Source organism: Calidris pugnax, unplaced genomic scaffold (assembly GCF_001431845.1).
Source record: "Calidris pugnax isolate Ruff unplaced genomic scaffold, ASM143184v1 scaffold140, whole genome shotgun sequence".
Classification (NCBI taxonomy): Eukaryota; Metazoa; Chordata; class Aves; order Charadriiformes; family Scolopacidae; genus Calidris; species Calidris pugnax.
The window spans coordinates 602559-626404 of NW_015090896.1; the positions used below are offsets into that span (position 1 = coordinate 602559).

The window sequence follows — 23846 nt, forward strand, 5'->3', positions numbered from 1 at the left end:
GAAAGAAAACCAAAGTTGCATGCAGCTCAGGGTAATTTAGGGATATTTTTGCAATGTGTTATTATGAGCAATGTGTTATTACGAGCAAATCTTTTTTTTTTGTGTGAAGTAATTAGGACATTTCATGGGTCCTGGGTAAATACTGCTGCTCCTTTGTTCGCTTCCTGGGTACTGTCCATCAGGCTTATTAAGTTTGAGCAAAGCAGAGCTCTAAAGAGATTTACTGCTGCCTCATGGCTTAGCTATATCTTTCTGATGCAATACTATGAAGTGTTGCTCATTTGTGGCACTCTATGAAATGTTCACTCAGAAGTACCTCCAGTGAAGCTGGGCAAGCGTGGCAGCCGAACTTGTTGAATTCTTCTGTATTTGTTGTCTTTTGTGCTTGAAATCTTCGCTTTTAGTGACTTTTAGAAAGGTTTAAGCTTGAACTAGATTCTCACTGTGCATTATTCCGGACTGTGCTGGGGCTGTGGGTATTGAGCTGACTCTGGTGAATACATTACCCCTATTCATGTTACTTCACGGGCTGTTTCTAGTAGACGTGGCTCTCATTTGGCACGTCAGCTAGGACTTGGATGGCATCAAACCTCTCTGAAACCCTTCAGAGTTTTCTAAGGGAGTGTTTAAAGCGTTTAAGGCGGTTGCGTAATTTGTGACTCCTTTTTTTCTCTCCTGTTCTTGCAGTTTATTTGAAAGAGGAAGATGCCAATCGTCAGAAACGTCAGCAGAGCTGTCAGCCAGCTGCTACAGAGCTCTGGTTGTGGATGTGGGATTTCCATCGTGCCCGTTCGATGCATCGGAGTCTCACCCCGCCAGGTGGCCTCTGATGCCAGCTTTCACTCGGTTTCTTTTGCCGAGTCTGATCATCCTCGGGTGCTAATTACAGGTCAGCATTCCTGGCATAACTGTATTCCTGCTCTGAGTCCCCCAATCCCCTCCTCCCTCCCTGCTGAGCAGAGTTCTGGAGGCAAAAATCACAGAATCACAGAATCTTCTAGGTTGGAAGGGACCTTAAAGATCATCTTGTCCAACCGTCAACCCAACTGACAAAAATAGACACCCACACAACAAACAAGGAGCATCATCACTAAACCATACCTCCCAGCACTTCATCAACCTGTCTTTTGAACACCTCCAGGGATGGTGCCTCAACCACCTCCCTGGGCAGCCCATTCCAATGGCTGAGAACCCTTTCAGTGAAAAAATTTTTCCTAATATCCAGCCTGAACCTCCCCTGGCGCAACTTGAGGCCATTTCCTCTTGTCCTGTCACCTGTGACTTGAGAGAAGAGACCAACCCCCACCTCTCTACACCCTCCTTTCAGGCAGTTGTAGAGAGCAATAAGGTCTCCCCTCAGCCTCCTCTTCTCCAGGCTGAATAACCCCAGCTCCCTCAGCCTCTCCTCATAAGACTTATTCTCCAGACCCCTCACCAGCTTTGTCGCCAATAGATTCTGGAATTGTGATGATCTTTCCCTTACGGTGATAAGATCAGAGTCCCATGTGAACTTTCCTACTCATTTTTTTTCCATAAATCTACTAAAACCAATTCATTGTTTTTATTTTGGGAAAAATGTAGAAGCTCTCAGGCTTGCTGAGAAAAATAGTACTCAGTTCTCAGACCGGGGCCTAACAAGTTCTGATGGGATACATAAAATATGCAAAATCTGTATTTTGATACCACTTTTCCTCTGATTTTTGTGTGCTTCTCTTTAGGTGGTCTGGGCCAGCTTGGAGTAGGACTTGCGAAGCTTCTGAGGTACGTCATGATTCTTTGACTTGATATTAGTGGGGTATTCAAGCTTTAGCTTTTAAAAGCACTAATTTTCAGGAAGGTTGTTTTAAAAAAAAAAATAATCTTATGTACAACTGCAGATTCTGGTTTTTTTGCCTTTGGGTCTTTTTATTTTATTTTTTACTCCAGTGCTTGGTTTAGGTTTACTGACGTATTTTCTGTGTGTACATTGGTCACGATGCCCAAAATAACATAATTTTGTCTAAGAGACAAGCTGCTGAGTTCAATTTGCTTCTAGTTAAATGGAAGTATTCAGAATCTGAGTCCTCACAGGGTGGTCAGTTCTCCTTGTCTCTTTTTTGGTCTTGCTGAATAGGGCTGGATTTGAGTGCTCACTAGAGAGACAAAGGCTGTGATTTTATGCAGGTACTGCAGAAGAGAAAATAGTGCAAACATCCACTTGAAAAAATATGTCATCCTTTGTTAACTACCCAGCTGTTGGGCTCTGCAACTGCTGACTTTTCTCTTTCTGAGAATTTCAGTTGAGTAACTTCAGGAATAAGGTGCCCTCTTTACTAAAGTGCAAACAAAAATAAAGACTAGGATAGAAGATCCTGAAGTTTTTATGATTTGGTGAAAGATGAACAGATGGAACAAAAGGAGTAAAATTGAAAATACATTTTTTTTCTGGCTCTTTCTGTTCCCCCATACCCATTCCCCCATGCACACTTACCTTATTTTTTTTTCATGGTGTCTTTTCAAGAAATGTAAAATACTCTGAGAGCTCTCCCTGGTCCATATCACTGTCCAATGATACTCAGCTCCAGAGCATCGTTTGCACAGAGACAGTGTTTGTTGCAGAGGTTTTAGACTGACCAAAAGTGAGCAGACTCACTGAATTCAACACTGTGGTACAGTTTGAATGTTCTTTACCATTTCTGTGATATATTTGAAAATCATCCAAATACTGGAAGGTTGGAATGTACTCCGGTGCCATCAGGCTTGTTCTCTGTGATAGCCTTGTGCTGATTAGAAAAGCACAAGGCAGAGATGACCCAGTTGTATTTACTTTGATATCAAAGCAGCTGCAGTTACAGCAAGACCAGTGGCTTTTTGTTGTGAGCAGGGGAGTAGATTATCTCTGGGTTAAAGTTTCAGCCAGAAGAGGGTGGGAAGGTTGGTCTTATCAATGTATTTTCATTTTCTGAAATATTCCTCTCTCCTTATGTAGTCTTTCACTGCTACTAGAAGTAGTTTAATAATTTTCTAAGATGTTATATTGAGCCTTAAGGGATCAGTGGGGTTTTTTGTAGTGCAGTAACTGATTTCATTGTGGAAATTACTGTTCTGATATTGCTCCTACTCAACAAAATAGCAGCATAACAACTTAAGAATTATCTTGAAGGCTGTGGACTCACTGTACTGTGTGGGTATTTTTATACAGGAAACGCTTTGGAAAGAACAATGTGATCTTGTCTGACATTAGAAAGCCTGCAGATAGTGTTTTTTACAGTGGTAAGTGTCTGGGGGAGAATATGGAAATAAAAGTCTTGATTTTTACTTCTGGTGTTGATAGACTGATTACCAAAGTCTAAATGATGTGTGGATTAAACTGAACAAGTTGCTGTTTGAAAATTCTGGATAATGCCTTCCTGCTTTGAAATCTTGCCAAGACATTGATTTCTTCTGTCAGTTACTCCCTCTTTCCAAATATATTTTTCTTTGCATTTTATTTGAGTCAAATTGAGCTTGGTGGTTGTGCTTCTGCTGTAAAAAAAGATGCGTTTATTCTTTTGGAGGGAACAAGTTGAAAATTTTTTTCTTTGTTTTTCTATGCTCAGGCAACTTTTATAACGAGGATATAGAGTGGTCTGGATTCTTTGATTTTCATTAGAAACTTGCATAAAGTTTTCTTCATTGTTACTATTTAGTGATGTATTTAGATGTTTGAATAGTGTGTATTAGATGTTCCCTGTTTCCATGCTGTTGACTGGATAAAACAGGAGTTTTTGCATCAGTCTGTTGAGGTAGAGGTAGCAGTTTCCCTTCATTTCTCCTGCTGATTTACTAATTTATTGACCACTGCTGTTAGGTGAAATCCTGAGCAGGGGTATGGACATGTTCCTGTGCAACCAGGTGGACCTGCTTTGGCAGGGAAGTTGTACTAGATGATCTCCAGAGATCCCCTCCAACCCAATATCATTCTGTGATTCTATGATCAAGAAGCAGCAATTTGAGTTTCACGTAGAACTTTTCTTTACATCCCTTCTTCTTGGTGATCAATTTCCTGCTCGTTGTGTTTCTTCTAGGTCCTTTTATCTACGCAGATATCTTGGACTACAAGAATTTACGTGAGATAGTGGTGAATAATCGGATAACTTGGCTCTTCCACTATAGTGCTTTGCTCAGTGCTGTTGGAGAAGCAAACGTCCCTTTGGCCAGAGCTGTAAATATTACTGGTATGTGACATGGGTGTCAAATTCCTGGCTCCCTACAGAGGCTTGAGAAAGCCCAGTGTATGTTCTAATAAATCCTGTGGTTTCTTCCAGGTTTACACAACGTCCTGGATATTGCAGCTGAGCATAATTTGAGACTCTTTGTCCCGAGCACTATTGGAGCCTTTGGACCCACCTCACCTCGAGATCCGACTGACTGGATAAAACAGGAGTTCTTGCATCAGTCTGTTGAGGTAGAGGTAGCAGTTTCCCTCCATTTCTCCTGCTGATTTACTAATTTATTGACCACTGCTGTTAGGTGAAATCCTGAGCAGGGGTATGGACATGTTCCTGTGCAACCAGGTGGACCTGCTTTGGCAGGGAAGTTGTACTAGATGATCTCCAGAGATCCCCTCCAACCCAATATCATTCTGTGATTCTATGATCAAGAAGCAGCAATTTGAGTTTCACGTAGAACTTTTCTTTACATCCCTTCTTCTTGGTGATCAATTTCCTGCTCGTTGTGTTTCTTCTAGGTCCTTTTATCTACGCAGATATCTTGGACTACAAGAATTTACGTGAGATAGTGGTGAATAATCGGATAACTTGGCTCTTCCACTACAGTGCTTTGCTCAGTGCTGTTGGAGAAGCAAACGTCCCTTTGGCCAGAGCTGTAAATATTACTGGTATGTGACATGGGTGTCAAATTCCTGGCTCCCTACAGAGGCTTGAGAAAGCCCAGTGTATGTTCTAATAAATCCTGTGGTTTCTTCCAGGTTTACACAACGTCCTGGATATTGCAGCTGAGCATAATTTGAGACTCTTTGTCCCGAGCACTATTGGAGCCTTTGGACCCACCTCACCTCGAGATCCGACTCCTGATCTCTGCATTCAGAGACCAAGGACCATCTATGGAGTCTCCAAGGTTCACGCTGAGCTCATGGGAGAAGTGAGAATTGTTTTATTTTCTTTATTTCATGAAAGTTCTGGGAGAACTTCATTACTTTTGTAAGATTCTTCACTGTGGTGTTCTTTTCCCCATTCTTTCCTTCCTTCAGGCTTCAGGCTTTCTCCCCAGTAAGGCTGGGGAGAACCTGTTTAGAAAGGCCTGCAGTGACAGGACGAGGGGCAATGGCTTCAAGCTGGAGGGGAACAGATTTAGACTGGAGATGAGGAGAGGGTTCTTCACTGTGAGGGTGGTGGAGCACTGGAACAGGTTGCCCAGGGAGGTGGTTGAGGCCCCATCCCTGGAGATATTCAAGGTGAGGCTCAACGAGGCCCTGGGCAACCTGGTCTAGTTGGGGGTGTCCCTGCTGACTGCGGGGGGGTCGGACTAGATGGCCTTTGGAGGTCCCTTCTGGCCTGGGCAATTCTATGATTCTAGTAGTCAGAGACAGCTCTGAGGGACAAATATCATTGAATCATAGAATGATTTAGCTGAGAAGAGACATTAAAGATCATCGAGTTCCAATCCTCCTGCCCTGGGCAGAGACACCACCCACTAGACCAGGTTACTCAACTGGGTTACGAGGTTATCTTTTGAATTTTGTTGGAAAAAATACAAAGAATTGGAAGCTGGCAAACATGTAGCTTTCAATATCGTTTCTTTCCCTGGTTCATTTGGCTTTGGCCTCTCTACATCATCTCCTGGTATGAATGGTGTTGCATAAACGATGGTGTACAAAGCCTTGCAAAAGCCTGCTGGGCATTGATGGCTTTGGCCCCCTGTCCCTCAAAAAAAAAGACTCTAAAGTCCAAGTCATGGGAGTCTGTACGTGCACAACTTCTCTCTTGGCTTTGTAGCTTTTTTTAGAAACATAAACGTTATATCTAGACCCTACATCCCAATGAAGAAGAAACCCCTATTGATGTAGAAGAAAACTAGCAGAGAGCAGTTCCTTTTCTTTCATCCCTGTCAGGGTATGGTCGCAGAATGGAGGCTCATCCTGTGGCACGTATTTTGCTGTGAAATCAGTGAGTTTTGTGGCCTGGTATTGATGCCTAAAGCTGTGTTTCTCTCCTCCCTCCCTAGTACTACCATTACCGGTACGGCTTAGACTTCCGCTGCCTGAGGTATCCAGGAATTATATCTGCTGACTCTCAGCCTGGTGGGGGAACAACTGGTGAGTGGCTTCCACGTATTTCTCAGTCTTTCAGGAAAGACTAGCAACACCATAAGCCAATACAGTCATTTTTAAGGTGTTTGCAGTAATTTAATCTCTGTAGAACATCAGTGTAGAGCTGCTGTTTCAACAATGTTACACCAATACTTTTGTCCAGCCTACGGCATAATTCCGTACGGTGGGGGAACGACTGGTGAGTGGCTTCAACATGTTTCTCAGTCTTGCAGGAAAGACTAACAACACCATAAGCCAATACAGTAATTTTTAAGGTGTTTGCAGTAATTTAATCTCTGTAGAACATCATTATAGAGCTGCTGTTTCAACAATGTTACACCAATACTTTTGTCCAGCCTACGGCATAATTCCGTAGCCTTTACATTTAAACATATCTGAGAGACTTTGGATTAATTACACTCATTTAGACCATTTCCTTCAAAAATATTTTAAATTCTGCTGTCTTGCTGCAATGTATAAATGCTAGAGTAGCCTCAGGGTAGTTCAGAGTGACTTAAACTTCTGCTGTACAATGTGATTGGCACACAGTTCATAGAATCATAGTATGGTTTTGGTTGGAAGTGACCTTAAAGATCATCGAGTTGTAACCCCCCAGCCCTGGGCAGGGACATCCATTTCTGCTGCTGGTCTTTAGACAGGAGACTTTGGGAGTGGTCTGAGGATTGTTGACTGTCATGACATGAACAACAACTTGAGGCAGACGAGTACACGCATCCGTTGTTCTTTTCTACAGATTACGCTGTCCAGATTTTTCACGATGCCATAAAGACTGGCAAATTTCAGTGCAACCTAAAGCCGGACACTCGTCTGCCCATGATGTACATTGATGACTGTCTGAAAGCCACTCTGGAGGTGATGGAGGCCCCTGCGGAGGCGCTGAGCATGAGGACCTACAACATCAGCGCCATGAGCTTCACTCCCGAAGAGCTGGCGCAAGAGGTGCAGAAGCATGTTCCTGAACTCCAGGTCACCTACAACGTGGACAAAGTCAGGCAGGCCATAGGTTAGTATCAACATTTTTGGTAAGAAAAAAACATTAGATTGTTGATGACAACAAGCTGTGTGGTGTGGTTGGGGCCTCAGCACAGGAGAGACATGGAGCTGTTGGAGCGGGGCCAGAGGAGGCCCCAGAGATGCTGGGAGGGCTGGAGCCCCTCTGCTGGGAGGGGGGGCTGAGAGAGTTGGTCAGCACAGGAGAGACATGGAGCTGTGGGAGCGGGGCCAGTGGAGACCCTGGAGATGCTGGGAGGGCTGGAGCCCCTCTGCTGGGAGGGGGGGCTGAGAGAGTTGAGGGAGTCAGCTTGGAGAAGAGAAGGCTCTGGGGAGACCTTGGAGCCCCTTCCAGTCCCTCAAGAAGGGGGGCTCCAGGAGAGATGGGGAGGGACTCTTAATCAGGGAGGGGAGCCATAGGATGAGGCAGAATGGTTTTAAACTGGAGGAGGGGAGATTGAGATGAGATATAAGAAAGGTTTTAAACTGAAGGAGGGGAGATTGAGATGAGATAGAGGGAAGAACTTGTTTGGTGTGAGGGTGGTGAGACACTGGAACAGGTTGCCCAGAGAAGCTGTGGCTGCCCCATCCCTGGAGGGGTTCAAGACCAGGTTGGAGGGGGCTTGGAGCAACCTGGTCTGGTGGGAGATGTCCCTGCCCAGGGCAGGGGGTTGGAACTGGATGATCTTTGAGGTCCCTTCCAACCCAAACCATTCTTGAGGGCAAAACAGTTTCTTTTCTTTTTAGACACTTGCAAATTATTCACGTATGGTTCAAGTCTTACGGTTTGAAAACCAGCTTTAATACTTGAACTGATGATGATACATCTTAAAGAACTTTTTCTTAAACCTCATGCTCCATCTTTCTTCTTTCTTTCCACCGCAGCTGACAGCTGGCCCATGAACTTTGATGATAGCAATGCCCGGAGGGATTGGGGCTGGAAACACGATTATGATCTCCCTGAGTTGGTGACTACGATGTTTAGCTTCCTTGGGTCCGACTCCAGGATTGCTCAAGCTAACTGAAATACTTTGTAAGACGTTTCCAGATTTCCACAGAGGACCAGGAAGAAATGGCTAAATTAGTTTCTAATTTTCCGAGTCTTAGAGCATGTCAATTATTAATTTTTTCTTAAGTAGCGACAGAGTTGGGCAGAAATACTGTAGCTGGAATGTACTTTTAGATAAACAACATCATTCGGTACTGTCTCTGAGCACAGCACTGATGACAAAACACAAAATCCTTGAATTTTCACACTTAAGCAGCTAGAAAACAAAACAAAAAGGCACTTATTCCTGGCTGACGACTCTCCTGTCATTCCTGCCACCTGCCTTTTCTTTGGCAGATAACCTGGGGCAACATTGTCAGACCTGGTGTTTGGGGGCAAATCCCAAAAAGTTAATGGTAGGTGTTTGGTTTTCCTGGTAGAGGATGGTAGATGGTAGTAAGATATTGATCATTTCTCCTCTTTGCTGACAAGAGAGAGATCAGAAAGAGCTACTCCATGTTTTCCAAATTGCAGGGGTCGTTGCAATTCTAGTTTGAAATCAAACTTTGGTCGATAGTTCCTATTTATATATATATATATAGTGCTGTATAAGCATACACTTTTCTATACATAGGGCATATTATATAGCGTTATTCTTATAATGCTCATAAATGTGAAGAGAAATAGGACTTGAATTCTCATTATGCTTTAAAAAAAACCAAAAAAACAGCAGGGTTTACAAGCTGAGCTTTGTCCTGCTCTTTGAAAGTGCTTCAGTTAAACCTCGGAGGTAGATCCCAAACGTGAAGGGCTGTTACGTGTGTGAGAATCTGGGGTGTATTTGGAGAAAGTGATGCCCAGGTGTGGGTTTATTGTTCATCAGCACCACTTTGCTGTGCTGGCACGATAACATCCTGCCTGGAGAGAGTCTTAAAGGTGAGGCTGATGATGGAGCCTGGTGGTAGAGTCAAGTCAGCCTTTGAAATCTGTTCACTTTCACTGCATTTTCCACTGTATTTGTAGATGCTGTTTGCCTGTAACTCTCTCATGTGCTTTTTTATTCTTTAGAGAGGGATCCCGAAGCTGAAACCCATCTTCTAGCTACAGTTTAAAGGCTGTTCTGCTCGTTGAGTTTCATGCACAGGAGATTCTGGGATTAACAAGGGAGCCTTAGTAGATGCGTGCGAGGAAGAGCTCAAAAGCTACTTAGGAGACTTTGAGGAGTGACAAACTGGAGGGACAGGAAAGCCATTTTAGGTAAAATAGCAGTTTCTGTGGATGTGAATCTGAGCCATCGGCTGCTCTAGCTAGAGAATACCTTGAGAAACAGCATCTGGGAACTTGGATTTTATTTTTTTTTCAAAGAAAAAAATATCTTTTCATTTTCAAAATGACTGGAAATTCCCTAGATGAAGCTCTCCATCTTTATTTTTTGTGTCTGGTATACTCCAATAACACGTGTAGCTAAACATGTTCGAGTATTATTATTTTTTTTTCTTTGCCTATAGCTTGTTTGCTCTGTTTTCTGTGCTCACGCTTCCGTAGTTGCCAGTCTGTTTCTCTCTCTGTCACCCTGCGGCGTTTCCTCGGGAAGTGGGTAACTGCCACGACCAGATTTCTGTCTCTGTGCTGCAGGGAACAGGTTTTCTCACGAAAATAACCTTCAGATGGAAGATTCTGGGGTGAAACCCAGTTCTTTTAAACATTTGTTCAACTTGCGTCTCTTGGTTTTGTACGTATCTTGTTGTTTCATCCCTTGGCAAAGTATGCCTTTCCCAGGTATTTAAGCTCAAAAACCTCTAAGGTTCTGGCCTGTTACTGAAATTATTGAAACATTTATTTTTTTTTTATATATATATATATTGTTTACGTTGCTGAAAAGACAAGTTTTTAAAGTTTGGCCGCTGTTGTAACTACTGCGTTGTTCAAGTGTAATATTTGGCCCAATGGGCCAGTAAAGTTGGTCCTCGATTCAGAGCCTCCAAGGAAAGATGGGCTCGGGTTTTGTTCTCTGCCCTCCCAAAAACCAGGGTTATTTCCAAGTAAACTGTTACCCTGAGCCCTCAGGTCAAGGGCTTTAACACAGGCTGAAATATCTTGTCCATTCCAGTTTCTCTTCATTCAGACCCCAGGGGCTCCTCGTTGCCTCCGTCCCACGAGATGTCTAAAATAAAGAGCTGTTGATGGGTCTCACTCCATTTCTTTGCTCGATGTTGTGGGATTTACTCCCCTCACCTTTGTTCATTAACGAGTGAAGAGCAAAAACGTTCTATTTTTTTTCCTGAAACACACCATCTGTGGTGGTGATATTGCACAGAAGCTTTGGATAAGGTGCTGCAGCGAAGGTGAAATTCAAACCTACGGCATTTTGAGCAAAGTTGGGAGGTTTTTTTGGTTCCGTTGAGCCAAAAATTGCTGACTTCATTTAGGAAATTTCCATTTTGCAAAATCTGAAAGAAATCATATGGCAATAGAGAGCTGTTTGGAGGTAACAAGGTGGCGATAGGGAATGTGATTTGAGATGTCTAGATGGTCTGAGGCCTGTTTGAAATGCTGGTTTTCGACCCGTGACCAATGATATGTGTAGTATTATTATTATTATTGTTATTATTTTTCCATCTCTTCCTCATTAATTTCCGTTGTAACTGTGCTACAGAATTTCCTGTATTCAGCCAATTTGATGTGGTACAAAATGTCTTTTCACTTTTGCTACCAGTATGAAGTCTGACTTCTGGGCAGAGACTTCTCTCATGACACTTGAGCGCTGTAGCTGTTCAATTACCTATTCAGGAAAAAAAAAAAAAAAAACGTGTAGTATTATTATTATTATTGTTATTATTTTTCCATCTCTTCCTCATTAATTTCCGTTGTAACTGTGCTACAGAATTTCCTGTATTCAGCCAATTTGATGTGGTACAAAATGTCTTTTCACTTTTGCTACCAGTATGAAGTCTGACTTCTGGGCAGAGACTTCTCTCATGACACTTGAGCGCTGTAGCTGTTCAATTACCTATTCAGGAAAAAAAAAAAAAAAAAAAAAAAGAAGTTCTTAAGAATATTTTTTCAAATATTGTAAGTTGTGGATGATGCCTACCTTAATAAAATCCTATGCAGACCTATCCTTGTTTTGTCGTCTTTGTTTAGAGCACCCGAGGGCAGTGATGGAGGATGCTGAGGGTTGCTCCATGGAGGATGCTGAGGGTTGCTCCAAGGCAGGTACAGGGTGGTTGCCCCTTCTAATCTTCAGGGAGTCATTGGGCAGGTGTTGGAAAATGGTTTGGGTTGGAAGGGACCTTAAAGCCCATCCAGTGCCACCCCCTGCCCTGGGCAGGGACACCTCCCACCAGACCAGGTTGCTCCAAGCCCCTCCAACCTGGCCTTGAACCCCTCCAGGGATGGGGCAGCCACAGCTTCTCTGGGCAACCTGGGCCAGGCTCTCACCACCCTCACACCAAAGAAGTTCTTCCCCACAGCTCAGCTCCATCTCCTCTTTTTCAGTTTAAAATCATTCTGCCTCCTCCTAGGGCTCCCCTCCCTCATCCAGATGCCTCCTCCTAAGGCTCCCCTCCCTGATCCACAGTCCCTCCCCTTGTCTCCTGTATCCCCTTGAGGGACTGGAAGGGGCTCCAAGGTCTCCCTGGAGCCTTCTCTTCTCCAGGCTGACCCCCCCCAACTCTCTCAGCCCCCCCTCCCAGCAGAGGGGCTCCAGCCCTCCCAGCATCTCCGGGGCCTCCTCTGGCCCCGCTCCAACAGCTCCATGTCCTTCTGCTGGTGGTGGCCCCAGAGCTGGAGTCCCAACTCTCAGCCCCCCCTCCCAGCAGAGGGGCTCCAGCCCTCCCAGCATCTCCGGGGCCTCCTCTGGCCCCGCTCCAACAGCTCCATGTCTCTCCTGTGCTGAAGCCCCAGGGCTGGAGGCAGCACTGGGTGGAGATCTCACGAGAAGGGTAGAATCCCCTCCCTGGAAGAGGCCCCTCCCTTGTAGACAGCAGTTTTCCAAAAAGTGCTGGATTTTAAATATTCCTCCATCCCTTCTGGATTGCTTAGCCCTTTCTCAGGTTGAGAATCCAGTCGCTCTGCCTTTGGCCACGTTTCTATCTCCATTTCCTCCCGTGCACCTTTGAAATGGCAAGAAAAGGGCGATGGTTTTCTGAGGGAGAGGCTTTAAAAAACACATGCTGAGACTTTAAGGCTGTGGGGTCCTCATTTCTGTGGCTGTGCAGGTCCTGGCTCCAGGTGTTGCACAACCAGTGAAGTTGGTCACCAGGAGAAGCCTGTGCAGACCTGAGTGAGGATGAGTCTGCTCCCAATCATTTACCAGGGGCCCACCCCGCCTCGTTAATTGCTGAATAAACACTCCCTTCAGCTTCAACGAGGCCTTTCCCTCCTCCCACACCTCAGGCTGTGGGGTCCTCGTTTCTGCGGCTGTGCAGGTCCTGGCTCCAGGTGTTGCACAACCAGTGAAGTTGGTCACCAGGAGAAGCCTGTGCAGACCTGAGTGAGGATGAGTCTGCTCCCAATCATTTACCAGGGGCCCACCCCGCCTCGTTAATTGCTGAATAAACACTCCCTTCAGCTTCAACGAGGCCTTTCCCTCCTCCCACACCTCAGCTTTCTAATGATGGGAACTTCATCTGGAGGAAACATTCTGCTTGACCAAGGTTTAATGACTAACGCAGTCATTGTGTTTCTCACAGAGCAGGTGAGGGTGTTCCAGCACCACGCTCTTTCCAGCTACTTCTCTTTGATAATTAGTTTGACTCTGGTTTACACATGCTCAATCTGGCTTCCTGAAGTGCTACGGGTGATGGAGCTTCATCCAAAGCTGCTGTGGCCGAGGAGAGGATCTCCATTACCCTTCAGGTCCTCCAGGCCCTGCAAAAGCTGGCTGGTGGAAAATGACCTGGGGTTGGTGGTTGACTCCTGGCTGAATATGAGCCAGCAGCATGCCCAGGTGGCCAAGAAGGCCACCAGCATTCTGGCCTCTATCAGTAATGGCGTGGCCAGCAGGACTGGGGTAGTGACCATCCCTCTGTACTGGGCACTGGTGAGGCCCCACCTCGAGTGCTGTGTCCAGTTTTGGGCCCCTTATGACAGGAGGGAAGTTGAGGGGCTGGAATGTGTCCAGAGAAGGGCAACGGAGCTGGTGAGGGGTCTGGAGCACAAGTCTTGTGAGGAGAGGCTGAGGGAGCTGGGGGTGTTCAGCCTGGAGAAAAGGAGGCTGAGGGGAGACCTTCTGGCTCTCTACGACTCCTTGAAAGGAGGGTGTAGCCAGAGGGGGTTGGTCTCTTCTCCCAAGGAACAGGTGATGGGACAAGAGGAAATGGCCTCAAGTTTCATCAGGGGAGGTTTAGGATGGATATTTTGAAAAATTTCTTCATGGAAAGTGCTGTCAAGCCTTGGAAGAGGCTGGCCAGGGCAGTGGTGGAGTCCCCATCCCTGGAGGGATTTAAAAGCCAGGCAGACGTGGTGCTGAGGACATGGGTCAGTGGTGGGTTTGTCAGTGTTGGGTTGGTGGTTGAACTCAATGACCTGAAGGGTCTTTTCCACAATTCTATGATTCCGAAAACAACTATTGCATTTTTCTCCCTTTCCCCCCACTCTGTTGTTCAGAGATTTAGGAGCAAATCATTGTATTCATGCAGCAAAACCAAAAGCCTCCTGAACTTTTCCCTTTTAACTCTCAGATTTATTTCTCCTCCTTACTGCTTTGCCTTGGAGTCCGGGACTGGCTTTGTCCTTCCTTCACTGTTCCCGTGTAAGAGGTGGGCCAAAAAGCTTCAAAGGAGGGAGCTCTGCTCCTTCTCAAGGGGTCAGTGCCGGTGGAAGTTGAACTTCCCCCAAGCTTTTGAAGTGGATACTGAGCTACATACCTCTGGCAACGGGTTAGTAATTCCCAGACTGATAAATTTGAAACCAGGGCCTGGAGAAAGAGTCTTTCTGTCCTCCTAGAGGTCACCACCCAAGCCTTGGGGTAGAAAGGCAAGTCCTGCCAGGGTCTGGGTCCCATTGCAATAATTCCTAAGATGATAATTCCTTTGTTTCAGCCCACACAGAGGCAGCTGCTGTCCCCTCCTGGCTGCTTAAGACACCCAGGGAGAGGTGCAGAAGAGAAGGAACCTTCTTCCCTCAGTGAGACAGCACCAGGGTTGCCGGAGATGAACTCTGTGCTTTTGGAAGACCCTTCCTTTTGCTCCTCAGGGTCTAACGTAGCATTTGTGAGGAGCTCCGCGTTCCTCCAGGGAAGAGAAGTCAACCCTGGCAAGGTGGGGAGAGGTTAGCCAGAGGGCAGGAGCATTGCTCCAAGGGCTGGGATGCCCACCTTGCAACACCCCCTCTCATGACACTCCAGGTTTTGAGGGCTTTCCTGACGTCCTGGAGACAGGTTGTTTCTATTTGAGGTGTACATTAGCTGGCATCACGAAACATTTGCCCTTCTGCTGGAGGCTGGAGCCAGACGAGTGCTCTTCAGGCTATTTTTGGCTTCATACCATAGTTGTATGTGATCCTAAAGTCGCCACGTGTCTGAGCACATGGGGCTGAGGGGGTGTGTGTGGGGGGTTGGGCTCTCATCTACCCACTGGGCAGCAATGTCACTGTTGCTGTCCTTCCTGGTTGCTTCATTTCTATCACACGGGGATGGCTGTGATGGTGCACACAGGAGCCCTGCCTCCAGCTCTGGGGCCTCAGCACAGGAGAGACATGGAGCTGTTGGAGCGGGGCCAGAGGAGGCCCCGGAGATGCTGGGAGGGCTGGAGCCCCTCTGCTGGGAGGGGGGGCTGACAGAGTTGGGGGGGGTCAGCCTGGAGAAGAGAAGGCTCCGGGGAGACCTTGGAGCCCCTTCCAGTCCCTCAAGGGGCTCCAGGAGAGATGGTGAGGGACTCTGGATGAGGGAGGGGAGCCCTAGGAGGAGGGGGAAGGGTTTGACACTGCAAGAGGGGAGATGGAGCTGAGCTGTGGGGAAGAACTTGTTTGGTGTGAGGGTGGTGAGAGCCTGGCCCAGGTTGCTCCCTGGAGGAATTCCAGGTCGGGTTGGATGGGGCTTGGAGCAACCAGGTGTGGTGGGAGGTGTCCCTGCCCAGGGCAGGGGGGTTAGAACAAGATGTTCTTTAGGTCTGTTCCAACCAAAACCATTCTAGGATTCTATGATTCTATGTGGCAGCTCTTAAATATCTTCTTCTAACTGAAACGTATGTCCCTTCCCCTCTAAATTTAAACAGATATGACCTCCACCTTGCCACTGGTTGCTCGGCCTGTCTCTGCCTTTGCTCCCGATCCTGTGGGCCTTCTCAGCCCCTTCTTTGTCCAGAAGAAAGGGCTGGGACCATGCTCCTGGCAGGATCAACTCATCCCCAGGAACTTCCCTCCTGCGGTGAGGTCACAGCGCATTGATCGATGGGTGGGTTGACCTTTAGACCAATCCTCAATGGAGGAGGTTCTTGGCAGGGGACATCAGTGTGCAGCTCCAAGGACGGTCATCGAGCCGATCATTTTTTTTGGCAAGAAAGGAGCATTGCTGCAAGGATGGTCTCTCCTTACCCGTCTGGTGCAATAGGTCCTTCATCTCTCCAGCCTTTCCGTAACGCCAGGGTAAAGACCCATCAGCAGCAGAGCCGTTGCGAAAGCGACGTGTCAGAGGAGACAAAGCAAAGTCCAGTTTGCCCACTGACCATCAGCTTCCCCTTCTGGGGAATGGGTTCTTCCCGTCTGAAGCCTGAGATTCATGAGATTTGGTGCATTTTCTTTAAAACCCTGTCTCCTGGAGTCTTGTGATTCTGCGAGACCCTCATACCGGGTTGAGAAACAATCCTTACCTTTCGAATCCTTACAAGTTTAAAGGAAAAAATAATCTTCTGAAAAATGAATATGAACTGTATGAGCTCAAAAATCTGTAATTACTTTTAAAGAAGTGCAGGGTTTTAATATTTTATAGCTATTTAATTTATAATCATTGTTTTTATTTTTATGTCTTGCTTAATTTAGTGGACTCACAGGTTTTCATGATATGGCCACAGCATTATTCATGCATTCCTTTGTAGAATACAGGAATTTCTCAGTTATTGCTCAGATAGGGCTTGCCAACCTTTCCTAAATTGTGCTAAACTGCTAAAATGACATTTTTCAGTAGAGTGTCTTTTAGGGAGCTCATCACATTGTGTCCAAGTCTGTTTAGTTACAGAGAAACACCACCCCAAGGATGCTTATTCCATGGAATAGGTGGTTTATTGAGCTCCAGCACCAGGAAACTTGGTTTGATATGGATTTGTGTCTTGCAACTGATTGATGTGAGTGTCTAATAATGAAATAATGTTCATTTTGCAAATGGTTGTCCCCTTCCTCTGCCTGAGTCCACCCCCTTCATGGCCAGCCAGATTTGTCCCTCAACACTCTTTCCTGTTGCACTTGCCTTTAGGGAATGCAAAGGAAGGAAAGGTCAATAAATGAGCAACTTCCCTTCCTTCATATTACTCCTTTTTATGTCATCTCTCCTCCTTCCACATCTGCGTGGTTTTTTTCCATGGTTATGTGTGGCTTAAGCAGGTTTGAAGTTGTGCCAGGGTCGAGTAGGTGTCACAGCTGGCCCTGATGAAGCCAAACGTGCTTTGGAAGCTGGGAATAACCCCAGTTCCTCTTGCAATCTCTTCCCCACCTGAAGGTGGTATGAAATCTGACATTTATAACAACAAACAAGAAGTCCCCAATCAGGTAACAGCCACCTTTACCACTACTGAGGGCAGAAGGAGGAGTCAACGTGGTACAGATCCTGCTCATCCATGCCCAGGATGTCTGATCTTCTGGTTTCCCCACCAGACCATGCAGCAGTGTCCCTGGAGGAGCTGCTACTGCTGGAGTATCCAGAATGTGGGTAGAAAGGGGACTCTGGCAAAACCTGAGCTCTTGCCTGGAACAACTCACTAGCCACTCATCGTGGTCCCATCTACACTACATGACCAAGCTTCTCTGTGGACATCAGCTCCTCATGCCCAATGGCTAAGGTTCAGCCCTTGATTTGCACTGTGGCACCACCTCTTTCAGCACTTCTCGTGAATATTGCCTCCTCCATTCACTGCAGAGGACTTGCAAAGCTTTATGGTGACACCAAGGAGAGGACAGGGTGTACCCAGAGGTTTGCTTTCTCTGCTGACTGGGTGATGAGCTACCAAGAAAACATCAACAGTTTTATTTCTTCATCCAGATGACCCTCAGTCTTGTGGTCTTCTTGCTGGGTGGAAAAACTGCCCCAACCATTGCACAAGAGCAGCGAGGTATCTCTCAAGACACACCACAGATGACAGAGCAGATGTTTGAGCTGCCAATGACCCATGGCTACCAGGGGGTATTTGCTCTGCTGGCAGCATGTCCCAGGACCAGCGCCAGGAGCAGATTTTCCACCTCCAGCTTCCCCACCTGGCAACAGGGGCTGGGACATTTGCCCAAGGTAACTCTGAGCCTTTGGAAGAGGGGTCATGGCTTTTCCCACCCATCCCCAGACACATATGCCTGCCAGTGACCCCTGTGGGTCCTCACTTGGCAGGAGAGTTGGGCCAGCAAGGTCCACATTGCATGGGAATGGTTGTACCTTGGTCCCTGGGGCCACACTGTGGCCTGATCCAGACAGTGTGTCTGTGCAAGAGTCCAGGGAAGATCAGAGGGGTTTTGACTTTCCAGAGATTGCAACAGAGCTACAGCCACCGCGGTGAAGAGGGTTGTGATGGGGTAGGACAGTTGCACTGTGCAAAGGAGGAAAAATGCTTCATCAGGCTGGGAACCCAAGGAGAAGGAGGATGTGACCTGCCACCATTGGGTCACCCTTGGCTGGACCTTCTGGGGCTTGGACATGACCCTGGAGTGCACCCATCTGCCACCTCCTTTGGCAGAAATGCAGGAACCAGTTGCTTGTCCCTACAGGATCTTCTTCCATCTCTCCTGTGTCTCTCTCTGTAAACCATTCAATGCTCAGTGGACCACCTAAAGAGGCCAAGTGGAGAAGGCATGAAGGCCTCATGTAGCCTGGACACTGGGGAGTCCTGGAATTGGCCACAACTGAAATGGGTGTGCAATGGGGAGCCCAGAGGGGAAGGCAAAAAGGTGGGAGGAGAACATGAAATCTGGTTGTTGGACCCTGCCCTGGCATTTTGGATTTCCCTAGAAGTACTGTCTAGACAGAACATGAGAATTAGAGACTTTCCCAGAGGGTTTCTGGGACTTGAGGTGACCAGAGAGACAGGGTGATTAGAGCTCTCTGACAGAAGTCTTTCCCAAAAAAACCCAGCTCCAGCTGTTGGGGCACTGGTGGTGCCCTCTACCCTCTCTCCCTTGTCAGGAGTGCACAGCAGAGTCAACATGGTTGGATTCAGCTTTAGCTGGGAGTATTTTTCCAAATTTCATCCCATTCCCAGCACTCTTCATCCTCAAAAAAGGGGAAAAAATAACTTTATGACATTGATGCTGGCTCCTTTCTTCTTTCTCTTCAATTTACTGTTTTTCTGTATTTATTTTTAAAATTGTAATTTAGTTTTTTTTTTTCTAAAAAGTCCTTTTTTATTTACCAAAATGCAAGGGTTAAATAAGTAAAAAAATGCAGGGATTATTTTCTTTCTTAAAAATACTCCCTCTCAATCTGGGACCAAGTGGCATTTTTGAAAGAAAGGCCCTGTTTAAACCTTTTGAATGCAGTGATAAAAATGTAGTGAGAAGACTGCTCTTCACGATGGTGGCAACGTTGCCAGAAGCTCCACTTGGAGAACTCCAAGCCCGTTTCTGGGACTTGAGGTGACCAGAGGGACAGGGTGATTAGAGCTCTCTGACAGAAGTCTTTCCCAAAAAACCCCAGCTCTGGCTGTTGGGGCACTGGTGGTGCCTTCTACCCTCTCTCCCTTGTCAGGAGCGCACAGCAAAGTCAACATGGTTGGATTCAGCTTTAGCTGGGAGCATTTTTCCAAATTTCTTCCCATTCCTGTCAGCCCCTGCCCTGGCATTTTGGATTTCCCTAGAAGTACTGTCTAGACAGAACATGAGAATTAGAGACTTTCCCAGAGGGTTTCTGGGACTTGAGGTGACCAGAGAGACAGGGTGATTAGAGCTCTCTGACAGAAGTCTTTCCCAAAAAAACCCAGCTCCAGCTGTTGGGGCACTGGTGGTGCCCTCTACCCTCTCTCCCTTGTCAGGAGTGCACAGCAGAGTCAACATGGTTGGATTCAGCTTTAGCTGGGAGTATTTTTCCAAATTTCATCCCATTCCCAGCACTCTTCATCCTCAAAAAAGGGGAAAAAATAACTTTATGACATTGATGCTGGCTCCTTTCTTCTTTCTCTTCAATTTACTGTTTTTCTGTATTTATTTTTAAAATTGTAATTTAGTTTTTTTTTTTCTAAAAAGTCCTTTTTTATTTACCAAAATGCAAGGGTTAAATAAGTAAAAAAATGCAGGGATTATTTTCTTTCTTAAAAATACTCCCTCTCAATCTGGGACCAAGTGGCATTTTTGAAAGCATTTTTCCAAATTTCTTCCCATTCCCAGCACTTTTCATCCTCAAAAAAGGGGAAAAAATAGCTTTATGACATCGATGCTGGCTCATTTCTTTTTTCTCTTCAATTTACTGGTTTTCTGTATTTACTTTTAAAATTGTAATTTAGGGTTTTTTTTCTAAAAAGTCCTTTTTTATTTACCAAAATGCAAGGGTTAAATAAGTAAAAAAAAATCAGGGATTATTTTCTTTCTTAAAAATACTCCCTCTCAATCTGGGACCAAGTGGCATTTTTGAAAACCAAAATGCAAGGGTTAAATAAGTAAAAAAATGCAGGGATTATTTTCTTTCTTAAAAATACTCCCTCTCAATCTGGGACCAAGTGGCATTTTTGAAAGAAAGGCCCTGTTTAAACCTTTTGAATGCAGTGATAAAAATGTAGTGAGAAGACTGCTCTTCACGATGGTGGCAACGTTGCCAGAAGCTCCACTTGGAGAACTCCAAGCCCGGATGCTCTTCCAACACCTTGTAGCTATTGCCAAGAAGTTTCTGCTCCTTGCTCTGGCTGACGTTTCTTCACGATGGCTTTTGGTTCCAACTCCCTTCCCATAGCCACAAGAAGTGGCACCTCCATCTCTTCCAAGACACATGGAGCCCATCACAGCTATACCTGTCATCTGGCCAGGGCAGGGGTCTCCAACCCTGCTGAGATGTCTGGTGAAGTGGAAAGCTTAATTTAAGGCTTGACTTGTCCTCTCCCCAGAAGCCACTAGTTAATTAGAGCTGTCTTTGGCCAGGAGGAAGAAGCAAGGGTGATGAGTGCTGCTGCTCCTCTGGCCATAGGAGACATTTGGGTGTGCAGTGATTGCCCCAATTTGGGGTGTGTGAGGGGCAAGCAACACTGCTGGAGCAGGAGAAGTCTTTGGAAAGGGCTTTTCCATGTCCAGGGTTGGGGTCAGAGGAACACCTGGCCCAGGTTTCTTCTGTGACCCCAGAGAAGCTGCTCAAGGAGTGATTTTGGAGAACTGGGGAGGTGGAGGATCCTCCATCCTCAGAAACCCAGGCCATTGGGAGACATTTGGGTGTGCAGTGATTACCCCAATTTGGGGTGTGTGTGGGGTAAGCAACACTCCTGGAGCAGGAAAAGTCTTTGGAAAGGGCTTTTCCATGTCCAAGGTTGGGGTCAGAGGAACACCTGGACCAGGTTTCTTCTGTGACCCCAGAGAAGCTGCTCAAGGAGTGATTTTGGAGAACTGGGGAGGTGGAGGATCTTCCATCCTCAGAGACACAGGCCAAAAAATCTGCTTTTCATTGCCACGTTCTCTCTAACCTGGATTCTGAAGGCCTTGCATACGAGGTATTGCAGGGGATGATGATGCAAAACTTCCCAAATACTGGATTTTGTGTGGGGTTTTGTTTGTTTTGGAGTCTTTTTTAAGGGAAACAGATGGTTGTTCACAACTGGGATACATAAGTTTATGTGCAACCAGCCCTCCTCTTCCCAGCAACCTTTCTAAGCAAACTTTATCACTATTTTCCCTGCTTTTTTTCCCTTGTCCAGCACTGGCATTTCAGGGTGAATCCAGCATTACTCTATAAACCTGAGCAGTGCAATTACTCTGCAACATGATTCGTTTTGCTTCAAACCTTTTCTTTCCCCTTTATCTCTTCCACTTGTTGGTGTGGTTAAACTTGGATGTTTGGTGGTAACTCGGGGAGCCCTGGTCACTCTGTGGCTCTTGCAAACCCTGAAGTGGTTCCAGGCATCCAGAGGGGATAGCAAGTGCCACGTTGCTGCCACCAAGCCTGTGCCAGCAGCCAGGAGAGGTTAATAATATGGTCCCTGGCCCTGGGGAGAGGAGATTTCCTGCCCTAATCCATGGGTGATGCCTCAGAAACCCACGTAAGCAGGAGGCCAGGATGGGAAGCTTATGGAAAGGGAGGAAAGCGGCCCCTGGAATAAATCCCAGGGGTATTAAAAATGAGAACTTGGGAGTGTGTGAACCAAATCTCTCCCGAGATGACCAAATTCAGGCAGGGAAGGCAGCCAGATGACCTGCAAGGGGGGTTGCACAGGGCCAGAACTGTTCTTTCAGTTATTTTTTAGAGGGCTCAAAATCTGGCCATCCCCTCTTGTTCCTCCCAAGCTCCCAACCTTCTGTACCAGAGGCATTTTTTAGTCCACTTCTTAAGAAAATTAAGGACTATATGCCCAACTGTCTGTCTATCTGCTCGTCAGTGCTGCCCCAGCAACAATTGCATCCCATGAGTGATTTGAGCCAGGATACGCTGAGGACTAGAGAGATAAAAAATGCCAAATTTGTAGAAATTTTGAGGCAGCTGGAAGGAGCAAGAGGGAGATACCCTAGGGTGAACTGAACCCCGTAGTAGACATCAGAGAAGCCTTTCCCGGGCACATCCCTGTCTCCTTGGGGCTCAGGGCAGCTCTCACCCCAAAATGTGGGCTTGTTTTGCCATCTACTGGTGGGAGCCCAGCAGAAGAGCTGGAGCAGGGGCAGAGGACAGCCAGGAGAAGGAGGTTAAGGTGTCCCATGCCAAGTCCCTGTGCTGCTGCTGGCACCCCTGGGGTGGGGGGACCAGCCTGACCAGGAGGGAATCAAGCACAGCTTTGCCAGTGACATTATCTTTTCTTTCCAGAAGGCTTTCCTTGCCCTTGTGGTCTGTTCATACCCACCTAAATGCGTTCATCCCCATGATTTCATCACCTCCTCACCTAAAACTCCCTCAGGGGCACCAAGGCCACCTCCCCGCTCAGTCCCTGGGTTTTGCTCAGGGGTGTTCCCTTCTCCAGCTTGTCCCTGCTGCTGGTCTCCTGGTTTCCCTTTCCTCAACGTGGAGGTCCCAAGGGTGAGCTACATGAGGCCTGGCCCTCTACGCGGATATTGATGGGTCCAGGGGGTTGTAAAACCCACCCTAGGAGAGACCTCTGGCCAATGGGGCTTAGAGAAGCAAGAAGAGCTCTCCCAGAAGAGCCCTGGAATGAGATGGGCATGGGGAAAGCTCGCCATAGGTCTGGGGGAAGATGTATATCCTATATGTGCTGCCCATGGCCATGCTTGGCAAGGGTCTGGGGGTGCTTTGGTTTGGTTCAGCAGGATGAATACAGTTTTCTGGAGGAAGTTTTGCTGAAGCACCTTGCACCCTATTATTCCACTAAATGTTTCCATCAAAATTCTGTCAAAACCGGATTTTGAGGAAAAACTGAGCCACTCGGTGATTTTGTTCATGCCTGTGGCCCAGACCTGAGGGGTGATAAGCAACTCCTAGCTTTTGGGAGGACGTTTGGGCCAGAAAAAGATGTCAGGAGAGGGAGCCAGAGCCTCAGCTGAGAGCTGCTGGGAAGGGCTGCTCACTGCTACAAGCAGCATCCCAGACTACACAACCACCCCCTTTTTGGAGCTAGTCCCAGCCACATTTGAGGATGCTCAGAGCAGGTTCAGCAGATCAGGTCCCTCAGGGCCCTAATTTTTGGGGAGACATCCTGGTGCAGTCAGCACAAGGGAGCAACACCCCATGGTGGTTTTGGCTTGAATTTTAATTGCATGGAGTGCTGTGAGTGTGATGAGCTTCAGGTGGGATTCCTCCCTGCCCCCTCCTCTGTGGTGTTAGGAACCTGAATTCAGCTGCTTCTACCTACTTTCTGAGTATTTGAACATGTTGGTGCACACCTGTGTGTGTCAGCAACCTGGTCTGGTGGGAGGTGTCCTTGCCCAGGGCAGGGGGGTTGGAACTTGATGGTCTTTAAGGTCCCTTCCATTCTACCATCCTGTGATCCTAAGCTCAGCTGGTGGGAAATGTGTCTAAGGATGGGTTGAATTCCCCAATTTAGCAAGAGATGCCCTCAAGTGCCCTGAGGGGTGATAAGCAACTCCCAGCTTTTGGGAGGGCGTTTGGGCCAGAAAAAGATGTCAGGAGAGGGAGCCAGAGCCTCAGCTGAGAGCTGCTGGGAAGGGCTGCTCACTGCTACAAGCAGCATCCCAGACTACACAACCACCCCCTTTTTGGAGCTAGTCCCAGCCACATTTGAGGATGCTCAGAGCAGGTTCAGCAGATCAGGTCCCTCAGGGCCCTAA

At 46.8% G+C, this 23846-nt stretch overlaps 1 protein-coding gene across 1 annotated transcript; it reads left to right on the forward strand.

Annotated features, from left to right (window-relative positions):
- Window positions 1-687: 687 nt before the first annotated feature.
- LOC106891680 (L-threonine 3-dehydrogenase, mitochondrial) lies at window positions 688-11095 on the forward strand. The gene is made up of 8 exons (XM_014948390.1): window positions 688-889; window positions 1719-1761; window positions 3182-3252; window positions 4047-4196; window positions 4949-5121; window positions 6205-6295; window positions 7044-7313; window positions 8186-11095. Exons 1-8 carry the CDS (start codon window positions 706-708, stop codon window positions 8323-8325), a joined length of 1122 nt encoding a protein of 373 aa, XP_014803876.1. The 5' UTR covers window positions 688-705; the 3' UTR covers window positions 8326-11095.
- Window positions 11096-23846: the final 12751 nt, after the last annotated feature.